The sequence below is a fragment of the Oncorhynchus gorbuscha genome, linkage group LG13 (assembly GCF_021184085.1).
Source record: "Oncorhynchus gorbuscha isolate QuinsamMale2020 ecotype Even-year linkage group LG13, OgorEven_v1.0, whole genome shotgun sequence".
In the NCBI taxonomy this organism is placed as follows: domain Eukaryota; kingdom Metazoa; phylum Chordata; class Actinopteri; order Salmoniformes; family Salmonidae; genus Oncorhynchus; species Oncorhynchus gorbuscha.
Window position 1 is genome coordinate 48,248,149 of NC_060185.1, and position 20,906 is coordinate 48,269,054.

The 20,906-nt window shown below is 45.0% G+C and overlaps 1 protein-coding gene across 2 annotated transcripts in view; it reads left to right on the forward strand.

Moving 5' to 3' along the window:
- Positions 1-20,831, forward strand: part of LOC123993043 (sodium channel subunit beta-4-like) — a 33,360-nt gene extending 12,529 nt beyond the window's left edge. The window contains exons 2-6 of one of the 2 annotated variants that reach the window (XM_046294787.1): positions 13,227-13,390; positions 13,605-13,824; positions 14,472-14,601; positions 14,881-14,947; positions 15,303-20,831. In XM_046294787.1, coding sequence (XP_046150743.1) covers positions 13,227-13,390; positions 13,605-13,824; positions 14,472-14,601; positions 14,881-14,929 — 563 coding nt within the window. In that variant the 3' untranslated portion in view covers positions 14,930-14,947; positions 15,303-20,831. The remainder of the gene's footprint in view (positions 1-13,226; positions 13,391-13,604; positions 13,825-14,471; positions 14,602-14,880; positions 14,948-15,302) is intronic. The other variant, XM_046294786.1, reaches the window with a different exon arrangement.
- The last annotated feature ends 75 nt before the right edge of the window (positions 20,832-20,906 follow it).

The window sequence follows — 20,906 nt, forward strand, 5'->3', positions numbered from 1 at the left end:
TCGGGCTGCCTTCTGAGAATCCGTAGGCGAACGAGTAAACTCCCACTTCCTTCTGTTGTACTTGCTAACATTCAATCATTGGAAGAAAAACAAATGATGACCAACGATTACGATTATCCTACCAGCGGGACATTAAGAACTGCCAATATCTTATTTTTTACCGAGTCGTGGCTGAACGACGACATGGGAAATATAAAGCTGCCGAGATTTTCCATGCACCGGCAGAGCAGAGATGCTACATCTCGTAAGACGAGGGGTGTGGGTGTGTGTGTCTTCTTGTCAATAACAGCTGGTGCGCAATGTCTAATATTAAATAAGTCTCAAGGTATTGCTCGCCTGAGGTAGAGTATCTTATGATAAGCTGTAGACCACACTGTCTACCAAGCGAGTTCTCATGTATATTATTAGTAGCCATCTATTTACCACCACAGACCGATGCTGGCACTAAGACCGCACTCAACCAACTCTATAGGGCCATAAGCAAACAACAAAATGCTCATCCAGAAGTGGCACTCTTAGTGACCAGGAACTTTAAAGCAAACAAACTTAAATCAGTTTAATAAAATTTTTACCAGCATGTCACGTGCAACCAGAGGGAAATCAACTCTACACCACCTTTACTCCACACACAGAGATGGATACAAATGTGGATACTACGCTACAGGACTGTTTTGTTAGCACAGACTGGAATATGTTCCGGGATTCATCCAATGGCATTGAGGAGTATACCACCTCAGTCACCGGCTTCATCAATAAGTACATCAATGACGTCGGCCCCACAGTGACCATACGTACATATCCCAACCAGAAGCCATGGATTACAGGCAACATCCACATTGAGCTAAAGGCTGGAGCTGCCGCTTTCAAAGAGCGAGACACTAATCCGACTATTGAAAGTTTCTTCAAGTGTAGTCACAAAAGCCATCAAGCACTATGATGAAACTGACTGCCACCACAAAGGAAGGCCAGGAGTTACCTATGCTGCAGAGGATACTTCCATTAGAGTTACCAGCCCAAATAAATGCTTTGCAGATTTCCAGTAACAGACACATCTCGACATCAACTGTTCAGAGGACACCGTGTGAATCAAGCCTTTATGGTCGAATTTCTGTAAAGAAACCACTACTAAAGCACACCAATAAGAAGAAGAGACTTGCTTGGTCCAAGAAACACGAGCAGTAGTCATTAGACCGGTGGAACTCTGTCCTTTGGTCTGATGAGTCCAAATTTGAGATTTTTGGTTCCAACCACCGTGACTTTGTGAGATGCAGAGTAGGTGAATGGATTATCTCGGCATGTGTGGTTACCACCGTGAAGCATGGAGGAGTTGTGATGGTGTGGGGGGTGCTTTGCTAGTGACACTGTCAGTGATTTATTTAGAATTCAAGTCACCCTTAACCAGCATGACTACCACAGCATTCTGCAGCTATACGCCATCCCATCTGGTTTACACTTCGTGGGACTTTCATTTATTTTTCAACAAGACAATGACCCAAAACACACCTCCAGGCTGTGTAAGGGCTATTTAACCAAGATGGAGAGTGATGGAGTGCTGCATCAGATGACCTGGCCTCCACAATCACCCGACCTCAACCCAATTGAGATGGTTTGGGATGAAATGGACTGCAGAGTGAAGGAAAAGCAGCCAACAAATGCTCAGTATATGTGGGTAATTCTTCACAACTGATGGAAAACCATTCCTCATGAATCTTGTTGAGTGAATGCCAAGAGTGTGCAAAAATGTCATCAAGGCAAAGGATGGATACTTTGAAGAATCTAAAATATATATTATATTTTAATTTGTTTAAACACTTTTTTGGTTACTACATAATTCCATATGTGTTATTTCATAGTTTTGATGTCTTCACTATTATTCTACAATGTAGAAAATAGTACAAATAAAGAAAAACACTTGAATGAGTAGGTGTGTTCAAACATTTGACTGGTTCTGTATGTATTTACATTCTGACATTGGTCGTATTGATATTTACTAATTCATTCATTTCAATGTTTTGTTTTGTACTGTGCGTACTGTTTTGTTCTGTGGAGCTGGCATCCCAAGCATTTCGCTGCACCTGCGATAGCATCTGCTAAATATCTGCACGTGACCAACAACATTGGATTTGATTAGATTATTATTCTTTTTGAATTCTAAGCGTGTATTTTTAACTTGAAGCTCCATTCAGCTCCCTTTTATGAAAGTCAAGTTTGCAGGATCAGACTGGGTGGATATGTGGTTGGGTCTGCGATCAGATAACGCTGACCATTACCAAGGCATTGAATTCCTGGAGGGGCTAGTGATGCTTTATCTCTGAAATAGCCATGTAAACTACCCCGGTGGATATCTGTTGGAAGTCTTGTCGGTTGCTAAAAATACGGTTGATTTTAAGCCGCTCAAATCATGTACACACACATGACGTCCTAGAAATACCTGGGGTTTATTGACCCCTGAGATAATGCACTGGCATGCCAAGTCTTGGGAGGTCAAGACTTTGATCATGTATTATGGTGTAGCATTTGACTCTAGGGGTTACAATGGGGTAAGGGGGGGGGGGTGGGTCAGGGGGGGTCCTTTCTCTTCCTAGCTGCACCTGTCCTCTTAGCCCCACTATAACTAAGGGTCTGGCCTTTTTAGAGGTCCTTTGGTACGGCTTGTGATGATGGCTTGTTAAAGTTATTGTGAATGGAAATGGCGTTGGGAAGGGATGTGTTTGTGTGTGTGTGTGTGTGCGCGCGTGTGTGTGCGTTCGTTCGTTCGTGTCCGTGTGTCTGTGAGCGCGTGAATGCTTGCGTGTAGGTTAACAATTGTGTGTAAATGTGTGTTTGCCTGTAAGTGTTGAGGCATGTGCATTTAATGATCATTGTGTGTGACAAGTGTGAGGCGGGTGTTATAGAAAGGGTGTCCTGGTTATGAGCTCGTGACGTCCTGTTGATCCACAGATTAGTCTGGACTGCGCCACGGTCAAGGGGTGTTCAACCCGTACTCGTCTTAAGCTACCCTCGCTAATACCTACATCCACACCCCGATCTGATGTCATAACCTCTTCAGACACACGCCACCCTTACAGGCCGAATAGTTACTACAGCCCTGCCAAAACCGTAAGAATCCCCCCCCCCCCCCCCACACACACACACACACACACACACACAGGCAGGCAAGCACAGATAGAGTGAGAACGAGTGACACACAGTTTTGAATGTCACCAACCCTCACCCACATACTCCCCAGACCACACACGGACACTCAGCACTCCTCCCCTGTGTAGTGTTGCTGCACCGTGCTGACGGCCTGTACATAGCAATGTGCTGTAATACTAACACCATGTGCGGGCCTCGTTTGCGACATTGAAGTACATGGATTAGCGTGTAACAATAGACTCCTTGCTGTGGTCCGTTGTTATAATGTGAGACCGAAACACTGCAGTGGCACTTGTTTTTGTATTGCACACCTGCTGAGGGGATGATTTGAATTGCTGTACTAAAATCACAGGTGGTTGGGCCATGGTTGGGCCATTTAGATTTACTGGAGGATTATGTATGTCAAGGTTGTGAGGGCATGTTTGACGACTTCATGAATTAAGGTACCTTGGAAGTTAGATTGTAATTTGTTTGAACTAGGACTGCATCAATGTTTTTCTTGGATATTTCCTAAAAACCAGTCCAAATTAACCAGAAAGACATTTATAGCAGTTCAATTTTCCTTTTGTATGAAGGGTACGTTCTAGTAATCATCAAGAGATTTCCCATGTAGGTTACAAGGGAAATGAGTTACGCCTGTAAATTGAGAGCCTGAATGCAGCACATAGAAGGTATACACCTAAGGGTCACGGCTGAGGAGTTGATTGAAGGCAGATGTTTGAATGAATTCCTATCCCTGGGGTTGGTGGGCGCTTGCTATGGTGTATGGGTCTATTGTGGACTTGAATTCGTGTGTCTTCCTGTTTTGAAATAAGTTGCACAATGCCTCATGTGTGCTAACACAGTATGTCACAGTCCCACTGGAATTGGAAACCGTTTCTAAAGATAGCGATAAAGGATGATGCTCAACAAGAAATGCTTAGATAAATGATCTCTATAATGGCATCCAGAACCATTATGCTCCGCCTTCAGTGTTCTATGATTAAGTTAGATCACAGCTAAAGGTAGACTTGGCAACCTCAATTGACTCTTCCCAAAGTGGCAATGCCCAAAGGGAGGGCACATATTGGGAAATTGGAGAAATCCAAATTCTGTTCTTGTTCTAATGGGAGTCTGATGTCATTATGTGGTGCTGCTGTTTTGGTTAGTTCCTTTGTTTCCTTGTCTTTCACCAGTGTAGCTGAAGTAATGTCACCCACAGTGATCCAAGAATAATGTCCTCCACTCTGCACTGTGCTTTGGTGTGCTGTAGCTGAAGGGAGCAGTATGCCTGTACGAGTGCCAAAGAGACAGAGAGAGAGAGAGAGAGAGAGAGAGAGAGAGAGAGAGAGAGAGAGAGAGAGAGAGAGAGAGAGAGAGAGAGAGAGAGAGAGAGAGAGAGAGAGAGAGAGAGAGAGAGAGACAGAGAGAGAGAGAGAGAGAGAGAGAGAGAGAGAGAGAGAGAGAGAGAGAGAGAGAGAGAGAGAGAGAGAGAGAGAGACAGAGACAGAGAGAGAGAGAGAGAGAGAGAGAGAGAGACAGAGAGAGAGAGAGAGAGAGAGAGAGAGAGAGAGAGAGAGAGAGACAGAGACAGAGAGAGAGAGAGAGAGAGAGAGAGAGAGAGAGAGAGAGAGAGAGAGAGAGAGAGAGAGAGAGAGAGAGAGAGAGAGAGAGAGAGACAGAGAGAGAGAGAGAGAGAGAGAGAGACAGAGAGAGAGAGAGAGAGAGAGAGAGAGAGAGAGAGAGAGAGAGAGAGAGAGAGAGAGAGAGAGAGAGAGAGAGAGAGAGAGAGAGAGAGAGAGAGAGAGAGAGAGAGAGAGAGAGAGAGAGACAGAGACAGAGAGAGAGAGAGAGAGAGAGAGAGACAGAGAGAGAGAGAGAGAGAGAGAGAGAGAGAGAGAGAGAGACAGAGAGAGAGAGAGAGAGAGAGAGAGAGAGAGACAGAGACAGAGACAGAGAGAGAGAGAGAGAGAGAGAGACAGAGACAGAGAGAGAGAGAGAGAGAGAGAGAGAGAGAGAGAGAGAGAGAGAGAGAGAGAGAGAGAGAGACAGAGAGAGAGAGACAGAGAGAGAGAGAGAGAGAGAGAGAGAGAGAGAGAGAGAGAGAGAGAGAGAGAGAGAGAGAGAGACAGAGAGAGAGAGAGAGAGAGAGAGAGAGAGAGAGAGAGAGAGAGAGAGAGAGAGAGAGAGAGAGAGAGAGAGAGAGAGAGAGAGAGAGGCCTGCTGCACAGGCTGAGTGTACTTATTGTACTTCACTGCTCTGAGGTTGAGGCTCATTCTCAGGTCTACGGAGTGACTCAGGTTTCTGTCTGACTGCGTTATAAAACCGCCGGATGCGTTTCCGTATGCCTACTCCTGTAGTCACTAAGCAGAGGGCTGAAGGGACCAGCTGGATAACCAAGCGCCAGGCTAAGGCCAGGCGGCCACTAGTAAATGCGCATGGAGAGGAAGATGGAGGAAGAGAGGGTCAGAGAAACTGAATGAGAGAGGCTTAACTTAGTGAAGAAGTAGGAACGTGAAGGGGGAAGTAGGAGAGGGATGGAGAGACTACAGAAACAGATGCCTTGTACCAGAGCTTAGTTACTTTAGGAGCTCCCATGAAAGAACGGATAAATAAAAGTTTGAGTGGAAATAGTCTTCCCCAGTGTCTGACCAAGCCTGTAGAGACACGTGGCGGGCACTCCTGCCACGAAGAAGAGGGAGACGAGGGGAGGAGAGACTAGAGGAAAAGGGAGAACCAAGGACAGATTAATTATTAACCGACTGAGTTTTTAATGCAATGTGAAGGGATGCATAGGGCAGGGGTGAGGAGAGGAGGAACGGCTAGATAGAGATTCTGAGTGATGGTGGCTCCAAGGTCAAAGAGGCAGGAGAGGCAGAATGGTTGAGATGGGGAAGAGAGGGGAAGGGACAGGTGGAGTGCATTACTCAACTAAGAATGATGAATAGGGGATAGCGAAGTCAACGGAGGGCGGTGAGATCTCACACGTGAGCTCCTCCTCCTGTTCTTTTGAGAGTGCATCAGTCCAATGGCCACTTCCTGGGTTGTGAACAGGCAGTTCAGATGGGGAGGTTTTTGGAGAAGGGTGTCCTTTCTCTATTCCCAACTTCCTTGGAGTAGAAATTACAACAGAAGTTTGAATGGAGCATCTGACAGGAAGTTCCAGGTCAGCAGTTACTTTATATCAGTGATCAGTCCCTGGACGAGAGATAAATGCCAAAGGGATGAGATTAGGAATATAATCCGGTCTTGTACCCACACAAACCTCTGCCTTTGTGGCTCATTTTTTGAATAATTGATCTAACTTTAGTAACTGGTATTTCCGCTTGGTTATCAGATGTGTGTATTTGTGTGTGTGTGTCTGTGTGTGGGTGGGGAAGGGGAAGTCGAGGATATCTGTTCTTGATTTAATATGAGATTAGCATGAGGTATCACAGGTGTGATGCATTCACAAGGGCCTCTAAGGGAATCAGGAGAGGACAGAGGGGCTGCGAGTTGGGGTTGCTAGTCTAGACATGTATCTTAGAGGACAAACAAGTAAACACCTCACAGAGACGCAGACAAGCAAGTTTAAGTATTTAGACACACACACACACACACACACACACACACACACACACACACACACACACACACACACACACACACACACACACACACACACACACACACACACACACACACACACACACACACACACACACACACACACACACACACACACACACACACACACACACACACACACACACACCACATGCTTAAAAATGTGCTTAGTCATGATATGAGCACCTCTTAAACACGTATCAGGTGAGCAGAAATATTCTTCATTCAATGGATATCACAGGGTTGTAAATCAGTAATGTAAAACTCTCAGACTACGGTAACAGCAGTGTCACCACAATTTCAAGTTGACTGCATCAACAGACTAAACAGTATGCTGAGTCATGGCTAATGGACGAGGAGTCAAGCCTTTTCTATGAAGTCCACGGGAAGCCGCTCTCTCTCTCTCTCGCTCTCGCTCTCTCTCTCACTCTCACTCTCTCTCTCTGTCTCTGTCTCTGTCTCTGTCTCTCTCTGTCTCTGTCTCTCTCTGTGTGTGTGTGTGTGTGTGTGTGCGTGCGTGCGTGCGTGCGTGTGTGCGTGTGTGCGTGCCTGCGTGCGTGCCTGTGTGCGTGCCTGCGTGTGACAAAGTGATGGGAGGTGATATATTTGCCAGGCAGCAGGCAGGTAGTTGAGACTGGTGAGCAGAAAAGTGGTTCTTTAAAATCAAAACCACTGAGAGATTAGTCCTGTCCTGCCCTCCAGGGACCCACAGCACACGCACACACACGTGACTGACCGGCCGTGCTGTCCCCAACCTAGCTAGCCCAGCACTGCTGGCATCACACAGCTTATAGCTGCCTCAGAGCCCTTGAGGGCCACCATCAACAACACCACAATACCACTATGAATTGTGTAAAGATGAGGAGTAGATGAGCAGGGAGTATGGGACAAAGAGGAGGGAAATAGAGAGCCAGTAAGAGAGAGAGGGAGAGAGAGCGAGAGAGAAGGAGGCAGAGAGAGAAACAGAATATATTGAGCCGCTGCAGCATTACTCTGCTGCATTACAGTGAGAGAGAGAAAGGGAGGGAGGGAGGGATATATTGCGATGCTGACCAGGGAAGTGTGCGTGCTTGCAAGTGTTTGTGTGTACCGTATGTCTATGCATGTGCATCCCTAGAAATAGGTAAGGGAGATTACCAGGGAAGGCAAACGTGAAGTAGTACAAAATAGGGAGGTTAGTTAGTTTTACATCCGTCCGGTTTCCTCTCAGGTACCCCTCGCTCATTCTCCCTCTGCTTCCATTAGTCAGTTCCCTCTGCTGAAGTGTGATTGATGCTAGCCTCTGTCATTCTCAACCTCTGTCATTCTTAGCCACAGCGGCCCAGTAAAAAGAACAATCTGCCAAGATGTCACAGTGGATTGGATGGGTCTAATTTTTTTTGCCATTAGCTCCAACTAGCCCTCTAGGTGGAATTCACACTATATTGATTACACAATGCGGATGACAAGGTTAGAGTTCAGATGCAATTTAAATAGAGTCTAGAGACTAGGTGTTAGGGGCTAGGGGGTTAGGAGCTAGGGGTAGATTTCAGATGGGATATTCATAAAGTATGATCTAATGTGGTAATTGCCTCAGTTAATCGGTGCAATTAATGATCTGTTGAATTGTTAATTGTTTTTCTTAGCAAGTTGCTTTAAAATAGCTGTTCAATCACAGCCAAGGACAACTCTTTTAATAAAACAACCTTTTTCAGTCAATATGTTGTCTTAATGTTGGCTTAATTACAGACAGAAATACTCCTCGGTTTCATCAGCTGTCTGTGTGGCTGGTCTCAAATGATCCCACAGGTGAAGAAGCCGGAGGTAAAGGTCCTGGGCTCGTGCGAATTCACGTGCTCTGCGGTTGTGAGGCCGGTTGGACAAACTGCCAAATTCTCTAAAATGATGTTGGAGGTGGCTTATGGTAGAGAAATTAACATGAAATTATCTAAACAACAGCTCTGGTGGACGTTCCTGCAGTCAGAATGCCAATTGCAAAACTGCACATTTTAGAGTGGCCTTTTATTGTCCCCAGCACAAGGTGCACCTGTGTAATGATCATGCTGTTTAATCAGCTTCTTGATATGCCACACCTGTCAGGTGGATAGATTATATTGGCAAAGGAGAAATGCTCACTAACAGGGATGTAAACAAATTTCTGCACAAACTTTAAGAGAAATACGCTTTCTGTGCATATGGAATATTTCTGGGATATTTCATTTTAGCTTATGAAACATGGGATCCAACACTTTACATGTTGCATATATCTTTTTGTTCCGTATAGAAAATGGAAATAGATCAATGCCATTAACAAGTTGAATGCATTTTCTACAAATACAAACACACCCATCCACCACTACAGCCATCATCCTTTGACACGAGCACAACCATTCACCACTGCAGCCACCATCCTTCGACACACAAACCCCCCTCCCAGCTTCTCATCATGAAGACATCTTATTTTTGTGCATCATCATCACCTCTCTGTGGATCACAGAGCCGTGACACCCGCTGAAATGTGAACACTCTTATCGTAATAGGCATCACTAACGATGAATTGTTCCATAATGGCACACATCCACCGGTCAGAGTGAAAATGAGCCAATCAAAAGCTTCGGCTATATACAGCACCATTGACCTTGGAGCTGAAGGAGAGGCTTCATCTCTGCATAGGGAAGGAAAACTAGAGCCTTGGTGGGACTGGGCTAGTTTTGGCTGGACTAGGTGGGACTGTGCTAAGTGGGGCTGGGCTAGGTGGGACTGGGCTGGGCTGGCTCCAGATGGAATCTGTGCATTGGACATACCTCCAACCCCACCATAACTGCAGCCTTAAAGGACACCTTTATAATATACGGGTGGGTTGTCCACCAACATAAAAATAACAATAAACATGTTGCAAAAAAAACAGACATGGTTGGCTTACAATCAAATGATTATTGACAACATAAACTCTTTTTCCCTCTGCATACATTCATTTTGCCCAATAAATAACTTCTTTGTCTTTCAAATACATTGTCATCAGCTGTTGTGTGGTTGTGGCCAGTAGTTGAGGTCAGGAGTTATGGTCGGTAGTTGTGTTATCAGTAATTGTGCACAGTAGTTGTGGTCAGTAGCTGTGTGGTTGTGGTCAGTAGTTGTGTGGTTCAGTAATTGTGTGGTCACTAGTTGCGTGGTTGTGGTCAGTGATTGTGGTCAGTAGTTTTGGTCAGGAGTTGTAGTCAGTAGTTGTGTGGTTCAGTAGCTGTAGTTGTGCTCAGTAGTGGCCAGTAGTTGTGGTCAGTAGTTTTAGTCAGTGGTTATGGTCAGTGGTGGTCAGTAGTTATGGGCAGTAGTTATGTGATTGTGGTCAGGAGTTGTGGTCAGGAATTATGGTCAGTATTTGAGGTTAGTAGGTGTGGTCAGTAGTTACGGTCTGTAGTTGTGGTCAGTTAGTTGTATTCAGTAGTTATGGTCAGTAGTGGCCAGTAGTTGTGGTCAGTAGTTGTGTGGATATGGTCAGTAGTTGTGTGGTTGTGGTCAGTAGTTGTGGTCAATAGTTGTGTGGTTGTGGTCAGTGTCTAAACTGCAGTTGTTACGTGTGAAAATGTAACGTGCGATGAGAAGTGACCGGGTGAAATATGAGTGAACGGCAACAGCTTCGCTCTATCCAATCAGAGCAGAAGGATCAACGTACAGCCCACCATTCTCTTTACAGAGGGACAAACTAGCCAGGTATTTATAGCACGGTGCACGATCCTGAGAATGAGGACGAAGCTAGTGAGAATTAGAGATCTTCACTGTATCATTGCAGGTCGCCCAGACCAGGGAAGCATTAGAAATCTTAACGCAAGCTGTTCGGTCCAAAACAGATTCACAAATCATGGGAATTTGTCGTGCTATGAAGATGTTGTCTCCCTCCGAGGCTCGTGTTGCTAGGCAACAGTTGCTTTAGCAGGCCTGCTCCCTCCATGGCTAAAGCCAGTGTGAGAAACATGCTAGCAAACATTTGTGCTATGAAACTAACTGAATACTGCACTCTGACCCACACAACTTTGTTGCTAGATTCATAATAGTGTTGTTAGTCAAAGACAGGAAAGTTAATTTCAAAATGTGATGTAGTTGTATTGATATTTACAGCTGTTGTTGGTAAGTAATGAATCTGCTAGCTTCGGACATCACTGCATCTTTAATAAAAGCAGTCGATGGGTTACTAACTAAAAGAGCTCTACCCATTGATTGGTAGAAGCTATTCCTGTTCTGCTTTCAGATTTCAAAATCAGAGAGGTAGAGGAAGATTTAATATGCTCTAAGTTTTGTCTGACTTGTTGGTGGAGTGGTCAAAACGGTAGTTATTTGGAAAAAGTTGGGGAAAATGTATGAATGCAGTTACTAAAACAGCTGTATCGATATATTGGTAACAGATCATTATGTTCCAATTATAGATTTGAAAAGCAATTGTTGTCTTGGCAAAGTGGCCGACGTAGCTGATTTGTGTCAAAAATGTCACTATAAACTGGATGATTCGAGTCCTGAATATTGATTGGCTGACAGCCATGGTATCAGACCGTATACCACGGGTATGACAAAACATGTATTTCTACTGTTCTAATAATAGCAATAAGGCATCTAAGGGGTTTGTGAGTATATGGTCAATATACCACGGCTAAGGGCTATATCCAGGTGCTCCGTGTTGCGTCATGCTTAAGAACAGCCCTTAGTTGTGGTATATTGGCCATACCACACCCCCTCGTAATTGTTGCATTTACGGTGAATGGAACGTTGAAAGTGATGATGTCACAATGAGGCCTTTAGAATGGTGAGGAAATCCTTTGAAAGTGGATGGAGGACAAAAGAAAAGACAAAAAGTTTCGTAGCTTAAAAAGTATCAAATATATCGTAACGTTTTATACAAGCAACTCAGTCCAGACCAGTCTGCACGTTTTGAAGTTTGAATGACATTTCTAGATTAAATGGTGTAAGAGGAATAGTGTGCTAATGAAAAAATATAATGAGAAGAAAGTATGCTGATGATTTAGAGTGGGGACTCTCAAGTCTGTTTCTGCTAACATTCCACTCCTTGCACTCCGTCTCATGTGCCATGTGTGGAGTGGAATGTTAGCAGAAAAAGACTGGTACCCAGGCTACCAACCCAGCCTTCTATTGGCAATTAGAAGCTTAGAAACTGAGCTGGGGTAATTGGCTGATGGGATTGCTTGGTTCTCCTGATCTGATCTATTGCCATGTTGAGCAAGGCTGGTGTGACTGCAGTACTATAGTCTTCAGTCATTTACCGTCCAAACAACACACTCACGCGCACCAGGGTTGTTTACAGGCCCATACACTCAACACACACACTCACTATCTCTTTCCCAGAATGAAATATTGAGATGGGACAAGAGGATTTAAAAATAGCCCCTGTGCAGTCCTCTCAGCGCTGACGCCAAGCCGCGTGGTGAGAATACCACCGCCCGCCGTGCTGCAGCGTACTGCACTGCATGGCCCACAGGACCAGACAGAAAACAACCCGGCCTTGTCTCTTTTTCCTCCTCCACTGTCTCTCTCTGTCCCTCCTCCTTCTACCCGCCCACACACCCATCCGTCCATTATTTCTCTCATTTTGCTTTCCCACTCTTTCACTCGCTCTCCCTTGAAAACGTACTTGAATAGGCTACTTGATTTGGATGCAGTAGAATAGAAAGGACTCGGATATTTTGGAGATCCCGCCGATGCTGTGATTAGGGAGGCATGTTGACTCGTTATGGACACACACTCAAACACACGAGAGCTATAGGTTAGGTTGGCCTAGGTTGACCAGCCAGGTCACCCGTTACACAAATCAGTATTGGACGTCCGTCCATGTCTGAGGACATTGGGCGACGACGTGGAAACCGGCCGCTAGGGGCAACAGGGAGCGCTGAGGGTTTTGATTTGATTTGATTTGCTGCTAGGGGATAGCAGTTGGGCGGGCGTAAGCATCTGCCTCAGATTCCACGTTGCAAGTTGAAATTCGACAATGGAAAGTTATTTTTTTGTGTTTTTTTTTGTTTTAAGCTTCATACCGAACCTTAACCCTTACCTTAACCATTCAGAGTTAATGCCTAACCTTAAGATTTCAGAGTTCATGCCTTTACTTAACCTTAAATACTTTGATATTTGACGTTTGCAACAACTTTGAATTTTGAGAAACATCTAATTCTGACATGAGACTGTGAGAGCTAGTTGACGTGTGTATGTAAGTACACACCTGTGTGTATTGTGCCCCAGTGTCAGCTGGGTAAGTGATAATACTAACAGCCATCTAACAGCCAGGCCACTGTAAAAATAGCTGGAGATAAGAGAGGAACGGTCATGTAGGCTACTGCTGTTGGTGAAAAACAAATGATGCCCTCATTCTTTCTCTTCCTCGTTCTCTCTTTCTCTCTCTGTCGAGCATTTCAATTGCTGTCTTCCAGTGTGCCAAATCATTGAATCCCAAATGGTTTACTTACAAATCTAATCATATTCTCTCTCTCTCTCTCCTTCCCTCCCTCCTCGTCCCTTCCAGGGGTATGGTGTGCTTCAGCGCTGGAGGTGTCAGTGGGGAAGGTGCCCTTCATGGAAGCGATGAACGGCAGCACGGTGCTGTTACCCTGCATCTACTCCAGCTGCATCGGCATCAAGAACCTCTACTTCAACTGGCACTACAACGACAACGGCACCATGGCGAAGGCACGACACCGACTGACACGGTCATCTCCCCTCACTTAACACCCCCTCAATGAGCAACGTGACATCCCACTCCTGTCTCAACATCTCTCCCCCGCGCCCCTGTTCTCCACCTCATTCCTCCTCTCTCTCGCTTCCTCCTGTTCTCCCTATCCCTCTTCCACTCCCTCCTCTTCTCCTTCTCCTTCCTCTCCCCCCCCTCCCTATTCCTCTCCAGCTGTGTGAGGCGGTGATCCCTATAGAAGGTGTGGAGCCACGGGTGCAGGTGTACCAGGAGCGGATAGAGTTTGTGGGCAGCAGCAAGCACAACAACATCTCCATCCTGCTGTTCAACGTGACCTTCGAGGACGAGGGCGAGTACACCTGTTTCGCCCGGAACCCCAAGGAGAAGAACCGCAACCATAGCGCCGTCTTCACCCTGTTCGTGGTGGATGAACGTAAGATCCGGCGCAGTCCCTGACTGCATACGACGTACCCATTGACGACCTTGCCCTGCTTTAGGTTTTAGGCCACCCGGTCAACAGTCTTTCTGATGTCTTCTAGTGGAAGTAGGGGGCACATATCGGCTTCATTGGCCATGTGTCCAAGTTCCACATTGTGTAATGGCTCAAGAATACTCCATGGTCAAGTGTTACGTTGCAGCACGATCTAGTTATTGTCCAACCGAATGTGTTGCTTGTGGCGTGTACCCAGTATGCACTAGAATCAATTCCTTGGAGGTAAAAGCTACATGGAAATGTATCCTATCTCCTCATGAGCGGATCACTCAATCTCCCAGCGCTGTGGTTGTGTGACTGATCCACACCTCCTCTGTTCTCCCCCCTTCTCTCTCATCGTCGCCTGGTAAAAGACGTGTGCCCGTTTGGTTTTCTTGAATATTTTACAGGTACACCAGCTCTTTGATGCATGATGTCAAAGATGTGCATCAAATGACCTCTTCATATTCTCCTAGATAGAACGTACACCTGACTATCATTATAGGGAAACAGCTGAATACTCATCTTATTGAACCCTCTCTTCCTCTCACCATCCCATTCCTCCCTCCCTTCCACCCTCTCTCTTGTTATCCACCTGCTCTCCCCAGTGAAAGTGGTTGACAATACCGTAACCACCATCATCGTGTCTGTCGTTGGCGGAGTCATCGGGTTGATCATTGTTGTCATGGTGACAAAGACTGTGGTGCTCCTCATCCTAAAAAAGTCTGCAGAGAAGAAGTAAGTGATTCAAAGCTCAGGTGTATAAGAGATGGCAGAGTGTGCAGTTAGTATGTATTATATGTAAGTCGCTCTGGATAAGAGCGTCTGCTAAATGACTTAAATGTAAATGTAAATATGAGTATGTGCGGCTGCAGCCTGGGAGCAGCGCAGGAGCAGCCACAGAGTGGCACCCATTGAGCTGTTTGGGAGTTAAGTGCCTTGCTCAAGGGCATCTGAGATATTAATGCCAGCAACCCTCTGGTTGCCAGCTCACCCCCTTCACATTTTTCCCGTCAGCGCTGGGATTCGAACCGACAGCTCTTCGGCTACCGCCTCCCCCCTTTGAAACTGTCATGGAACATTGGTATGCATGCCTTTATCAACATTTCTTTACTTGCCTTTAGTTCTTCACACTGACTCTGACCTTCTCTCTTTTCCTGTCTCTCTCTATTTGTGATGTGCACCTCTGCATCATCTCTCTCTCTCTTTCTGCGTCTCTCTCTGTGTCTCTCTCTCTCTCTCTGTGACTCTCTCTGTGTCTCTCTCTCTCTCTGTCTCTCTCTCTCTGTCTTTGTCTCTCTCTCTCTCTGTCTCTCTCTCTGTCTCTGTCTGTCTCTCTCTCTCTGTCCCTCTCTCTCTCTTTCTCCCTCTCCCTCTCTCTCTATCTCTCTCTCTCTCTTCTTCTTTCTCTTTATCTTTCTCTTTCTCTCCTATCACAGTAAAGAGTGCCTTGTGAGCTCAGGACAGGACAACACAGAAAATGGACTCAGCGCAGCCAAAGCGGACACCAAAGCCACACCAAAGGCATGAAACATGTGCACCTATGTATATGTACATATATGTCTGTACATGTATATATGTACACATGAAAATATAGGCATAGAAAGAAATCTATTATCAATGAACTGTTTTATCTTTATCTAATGACAAAAGTATAACATAAACCTATGTGAAATAGTATGTCAAATGTATATTTTAAATTGTGCTAGAGATTTTGGGGAACATGATAGCTAATCAGGGCTGGATCAGACACTCCAATGACACACCCTAAAGATTGTGTATCCGATTCAGAGTTTATTGAGGTATTTATCTGAATCGCGTGAAAGCCTACTTTCTGAACATTTCTGGAATCAACATCAATGTCTCACCAGTTACTCATTCATGTACACTATGTAAAAACATCTGGTTGACGTTTATTGGGATGAATCTTGTCCTGGGGGCAGAGCTGAGCGGTTTCCGCTAGATTTAAGATTAGGGTTAGGCATAAGGTTAACAGTGTGGTTAAGGTTAGGGTTAAGGTTAGGTTTAAAACAGAGGAGGCTGCCAGGTGGAGCTAGAGGAGGATGGACTCATTGTAATGCCTGGAATCCAATGGAGTCAAACGTGGTTTCCATATGTTTAATGTGTTTGACATCTTTCCATCATTCCATTCCAGTCATTATAATGAGCCTGTCCTCCTATAGCTCCTCCCACCAGCCTCCTCTGGTTTATAATCAGATTTTTACTTTGTGGCTAAACCAGCTAGTGACCACCCTGCAGAGCTGCCTCCAGGACAAGATTCGTCCCAATAAACACACACACAGTAACTCACACACTGCCAAGTTCTACGAACTGCCATATTGTATACTCTACGACAGCACAATATATTCTGACCATCTCTGCAGCTCTTTTGATTACGAGACATATTTATGGTAGCCTACTGCCCGATAGAGATTCTTTGTACTCTCTGTGCACCTTGTACAGGGGGCAAACAGCTTCCCTCCTTTAACCATAGTGAACCTTCACAGTCCATTTTTGACAGAAAGGCAATGCCTTGAAAGCTGATCCGGAACTAATTCCATACAGTATCAATTGTGTCTATTCAATAGGATATACAGTAACCAAAAGATCTTCACCACTATGATGAACGACTGCTACGGTTATTACTAAGGTCAAGACTCTTCATTAGATCTGCGTACAGAGTACAAATACGGTAAACGCAGTGGGCTGGGTTATGAGCACAATGTCACTGCCGAGGAAAGGAATGCGACAAAGGAGAAGAGGAAGAAGGGAGTCATTGGAGTGTATATTAGATCCAGGCCGGAACTGGTTTGATTCATTTTTGCATTAGATGAAACACAGGTGCCTGTACTCACTTCCTGCTCCATTCGCTTTTAGGGAGCCTTAAAACCGCCATGAAAAACACACATAAAAAAAGATTGAAAAAACACAGAAAATATCAAAAAATATCCAGGCCTAAAGTAAAAGACAATTCCCGCGTAACCCATTTCCCTGTAGAAATGAATGAACATTTATGATGCTGCTTCTAACAAATAACCAATGCATTTTTCTTAGCATGTGAATGTTGTTTATATATATGCGACATGTCCATACCATAGGAAAGACTGCTCTCTAGTGTTCTGTCATCACCTGGCCTGCATGCATAGTGGATCTGTAGGCTACTTGCAGTTTCTTACATTTACATTTAAGTCATTTAGCAGACGCTCTTATCCAGAGCGACTTACAACCACTTCATTCGATGCAAACCCCCATAGCACTAACATGTTCATGTGGCGACTAGCCTATAACAGAATAATGCCCTCCATCTTCACTACTGCAAAACATTGCACCATTGACTCGGATGCCAACTACCAAGCTGGCTCATCATCGCTACCCCCTTGACCTTGTGTAGCCTACACTGTCCCCTATTCAAATCAATTGCCATATGAACCAAATGGCCCACTACTGGTATGCATGAGTTTGAGCTGCAGAATGTAGCTACTACAAAGGTTCGTTGTCCGTAATCAAGGCGTTCCTTTATGACTCCGGCCCCTCAAGACTGAATGTCATATTGCCTCGATGGGAAACGTGCCATTCTCAAAGCGAGCATCTCAAACCAGGCCACAAGCCATAACTCATCTGTTTACATGTATTTATCTCATTTTCAACCTGTTTCTAAAGCAAATGGGTTACTTGTACATTCATATTTGTTCAAATTCAGAGGTGCCACTTGAAGTGACGACCACACCTTTAATACGTCTAGGTGTGTGGAAAGCATCATTGTAGTTGCAGAGCTAAGACCCATACATGAATGTCCACTTCGTAGGTTTTACTCATCTGAGATGGAAATGTAGTAGGCCCCTCCATGTCCTCGTCCTGAGACAGTAAAATGTACAGGGCTTTAGGGAGAGAGTGGTGCTGTAGACTTAGGAAGGGTGTTAATAGGAGCCTTACTCGTGTAGAGTATCCTTATGAACATCCAGACTGTGGTTGATATAAGGAGTAGAGAGCGATGTGCTTGTAGACTTTGCAGGGAAGGTGATGTTTGCCCCGGTTGATTATATGTTTTTTTATTTTACCTTTATTTAACTAGGCAAGTCAGTTAAGAACAAATTCTTATTTTCAATGACGGCCTAGGAACAGTGGGTTAACTGCCTGTTCAGGGGCAGAACGACAGATTTGTATCCGTATTGTGTGTGGCGATAGATAGACAACAAGTTAGATCTGGACAAGTAGTCTGTCTAGGGATAATCTTTGGAAAGGTCTCCCTCATCACTTGACCTGTAGTACCTTTTTTTATTTATTACCAGGGGCCCCGGTGACACGGAGAGCCAGGGAATGCTTTTAGACCGAGCGCTGCCATACCCACATCCATCCCATGGTTGTGATTTGAATCCTATAGGGTCATTTAGTGGATGTAGTCGTGGCACTGGACTTACGTTTGCCATGTAATGTCTTAGCTTTAGAGAGCATAAGGTGACACACATGATATTGCGGCATCGTTCCAGCAGGTTCTTGCAGAATCACCTTTACCGTCACTGCCGTTTCTGTATTCTACTCATACATGACCTGTGTTTAACGGAAGCAATACGACTGGCAACTTTCATGTGCTGTTGTGGTGGTAAAACAGATGCAATAGCCAACTCATGAAACTAGATACTGGGTACGGAGGTGTGCTACCTGCTTTATGCACTGATGTCCCATCTGTTTGCATTGATGTGGTACAAGGTGGCACTCCTGTCCATTGTATTACCCCGTTGAAAACCAGTGACACACACACACACACACTCTCTATTGGTTCCATTTAGTCAGTGAACCATTACTCCTTTGACATTGGGGAAAAGCACACAAAGCCTGCCTCTGGGAGAAAAGCAATACTATTCCGTTGATCCTTGTCTGTCAGTGTATAATCAAGCCCTCCGTTGAGGTATTCGGAAGGATCATGTCGATGAAGAAAATGATTCACAAGGCTAGTTATTGTATCCGTATCTTGTTGTTTGCAGATTCATTGTCCCTTCTGTAACTTTAATCAGATCTGACAATGTACAAAAATACCATTAGTATTTATTGCGTGTTAAAGTACAGAGTTGTCCTTCACTGTTCACTGCTTCAGTATCTCTAGGAGAACAGTATCTGTTCAAGCCCTTCAGTATTAACAGTTCCACAAGCTCTGAGCTCAACTAGCCAAGTCTGAACTAAGATCAACCAGCCCTGAGCTCGACTAGCCATGTCTGAACTGAGATCAACCAGCTCTGAGCTCGATTAGCCATGTCTGAGCTGAGATCCACAAGCTCTGAGCTCAACTGGCCATGTCTGAGCTGAGATCCACAAGCTCTGAACCTGCTTGTGCACGTCTGAGCTGCGGGGTGCAGCAGTGAGCATGCCCAGTGTAGTGATCCTCTAGAGGCAGTCGCATAGCCGCAGTGATGCATTGTGGGCCACATGTTATGATGGACTAAAAGCTGCAATCAGCTCAAGCCTGCGTCGCCGCGGCAGATCCACACGACTCACCCTGTGAACCAACGTCTCAGGTAACACAGACTAACAGCATGGCTGGTAGTATTACTTACAGCACAGTATTATTAGGCACCATTTGATACAATCTTATCACACTTGCACAACCATGAAATGAAACAAATGTCATGTGTCTGTTGGTTTTGATACCTTGTGCACATTATGACAGTACACAGAAATACAGCAAGCCTTCAATGATGATTCACTGGTTTACGACTACAGCAAAAACCCGGAAAATGATAGAGCTATATCTCACGTTCAGTGTTATCAAAATACTTATCGAGCATGAGAAATCCAATCAACGCTAATACATGCCATGAATTCTCTGCAGCTCAAATAAGAATACTCCAATTTGCTAATAATGCATTGTACATTGCCACAAGGTATATGTGTTCGCTATAAAGATCTACAATGAAAGTCGGGACACAAATATAAATATATCCAGTCCTAACATTGTCTGCTTCTTATATAATATATGTATTAATCATCTGATTTGATACTAATATGGGTTTCCTGTGGCCCACTGCCAGAGCGACTCCTACTCACACTGCCAAGCCAAGAGTTTGTGAAGTCTGCTCTCTGCTTCCCACATTCCAGTGCAGAGAACACCTCCTGCTCCAACCTGCAGTATATTGTACAGTACAGTACAGGTCCTCTGGCCAAACTGCGTTTTAAAACTCCTTTTCTAAGTTTTAGCCCACCAAGGTCAAGCAAACAAATAAGCAAAATAAAGTTGTATCTATTTTCATCCTTGTCACAATGGGTGTGCATTTGTAGCCAACTGAAGCTACCCACAGCACAGTCTAATCTATAGTCAAATAGATAGGAATTTACTCTGAGCTCATAAGGTAGCCAGGTTACTGCCTGTTAGGATCACTACACACACACACACAGGTTTACACAGTTTTCACCCATGATCCTCTACTCCATGGAGCTGTTCAGGGTTCTGAGGAGGGGCTGTTTTCGCTCCCTCACTGGCCTCACCCACAGGGTGACTGTCTGTGGGTAGCAGTCCCTAGACGGCCAGGCTCGAATGGACTCAAGTGGCAGTATCATCCTGATGTCGATGTACAGCGCATTTGCTCTTTGTTATTGGGGTTTAACGAGTGCTGTACTTCCACAATGTCTTGCTAAATTGTAACGACCACTGTCAAGCCCAAGCTGAGCATGAGGGCTAATGTGGCTCGTGCAGAGGAAAACAGCTCGCCCTCTCACCCACCAAAACACACACCCGCTTACTGTGAGGCAGTCACTGACTGACCTGACACAACCCCCTCAGGCTCAAGAGGTGATGCTTCCTTTAAGAACTATAAAGTGAATGTGCAACACACCCCTCCTACTCCTGTTTCTGTAATAGTGTCTAACGTTCTCCCCTCTCATTAACTATGCACCCCAATTGTTTTTTTTCCCTCTGGAATTGTAGAGAAGAAAAAAAAGTATATATATACAGGAAATAAAGGTTTGCATAAAAGGAGTCACTGTTGTGGATGTGTCCGTCTGTTGCTGTGTGAGCCTGTGGATGAACTTCATTGTTACTACGGTCTTGTAAC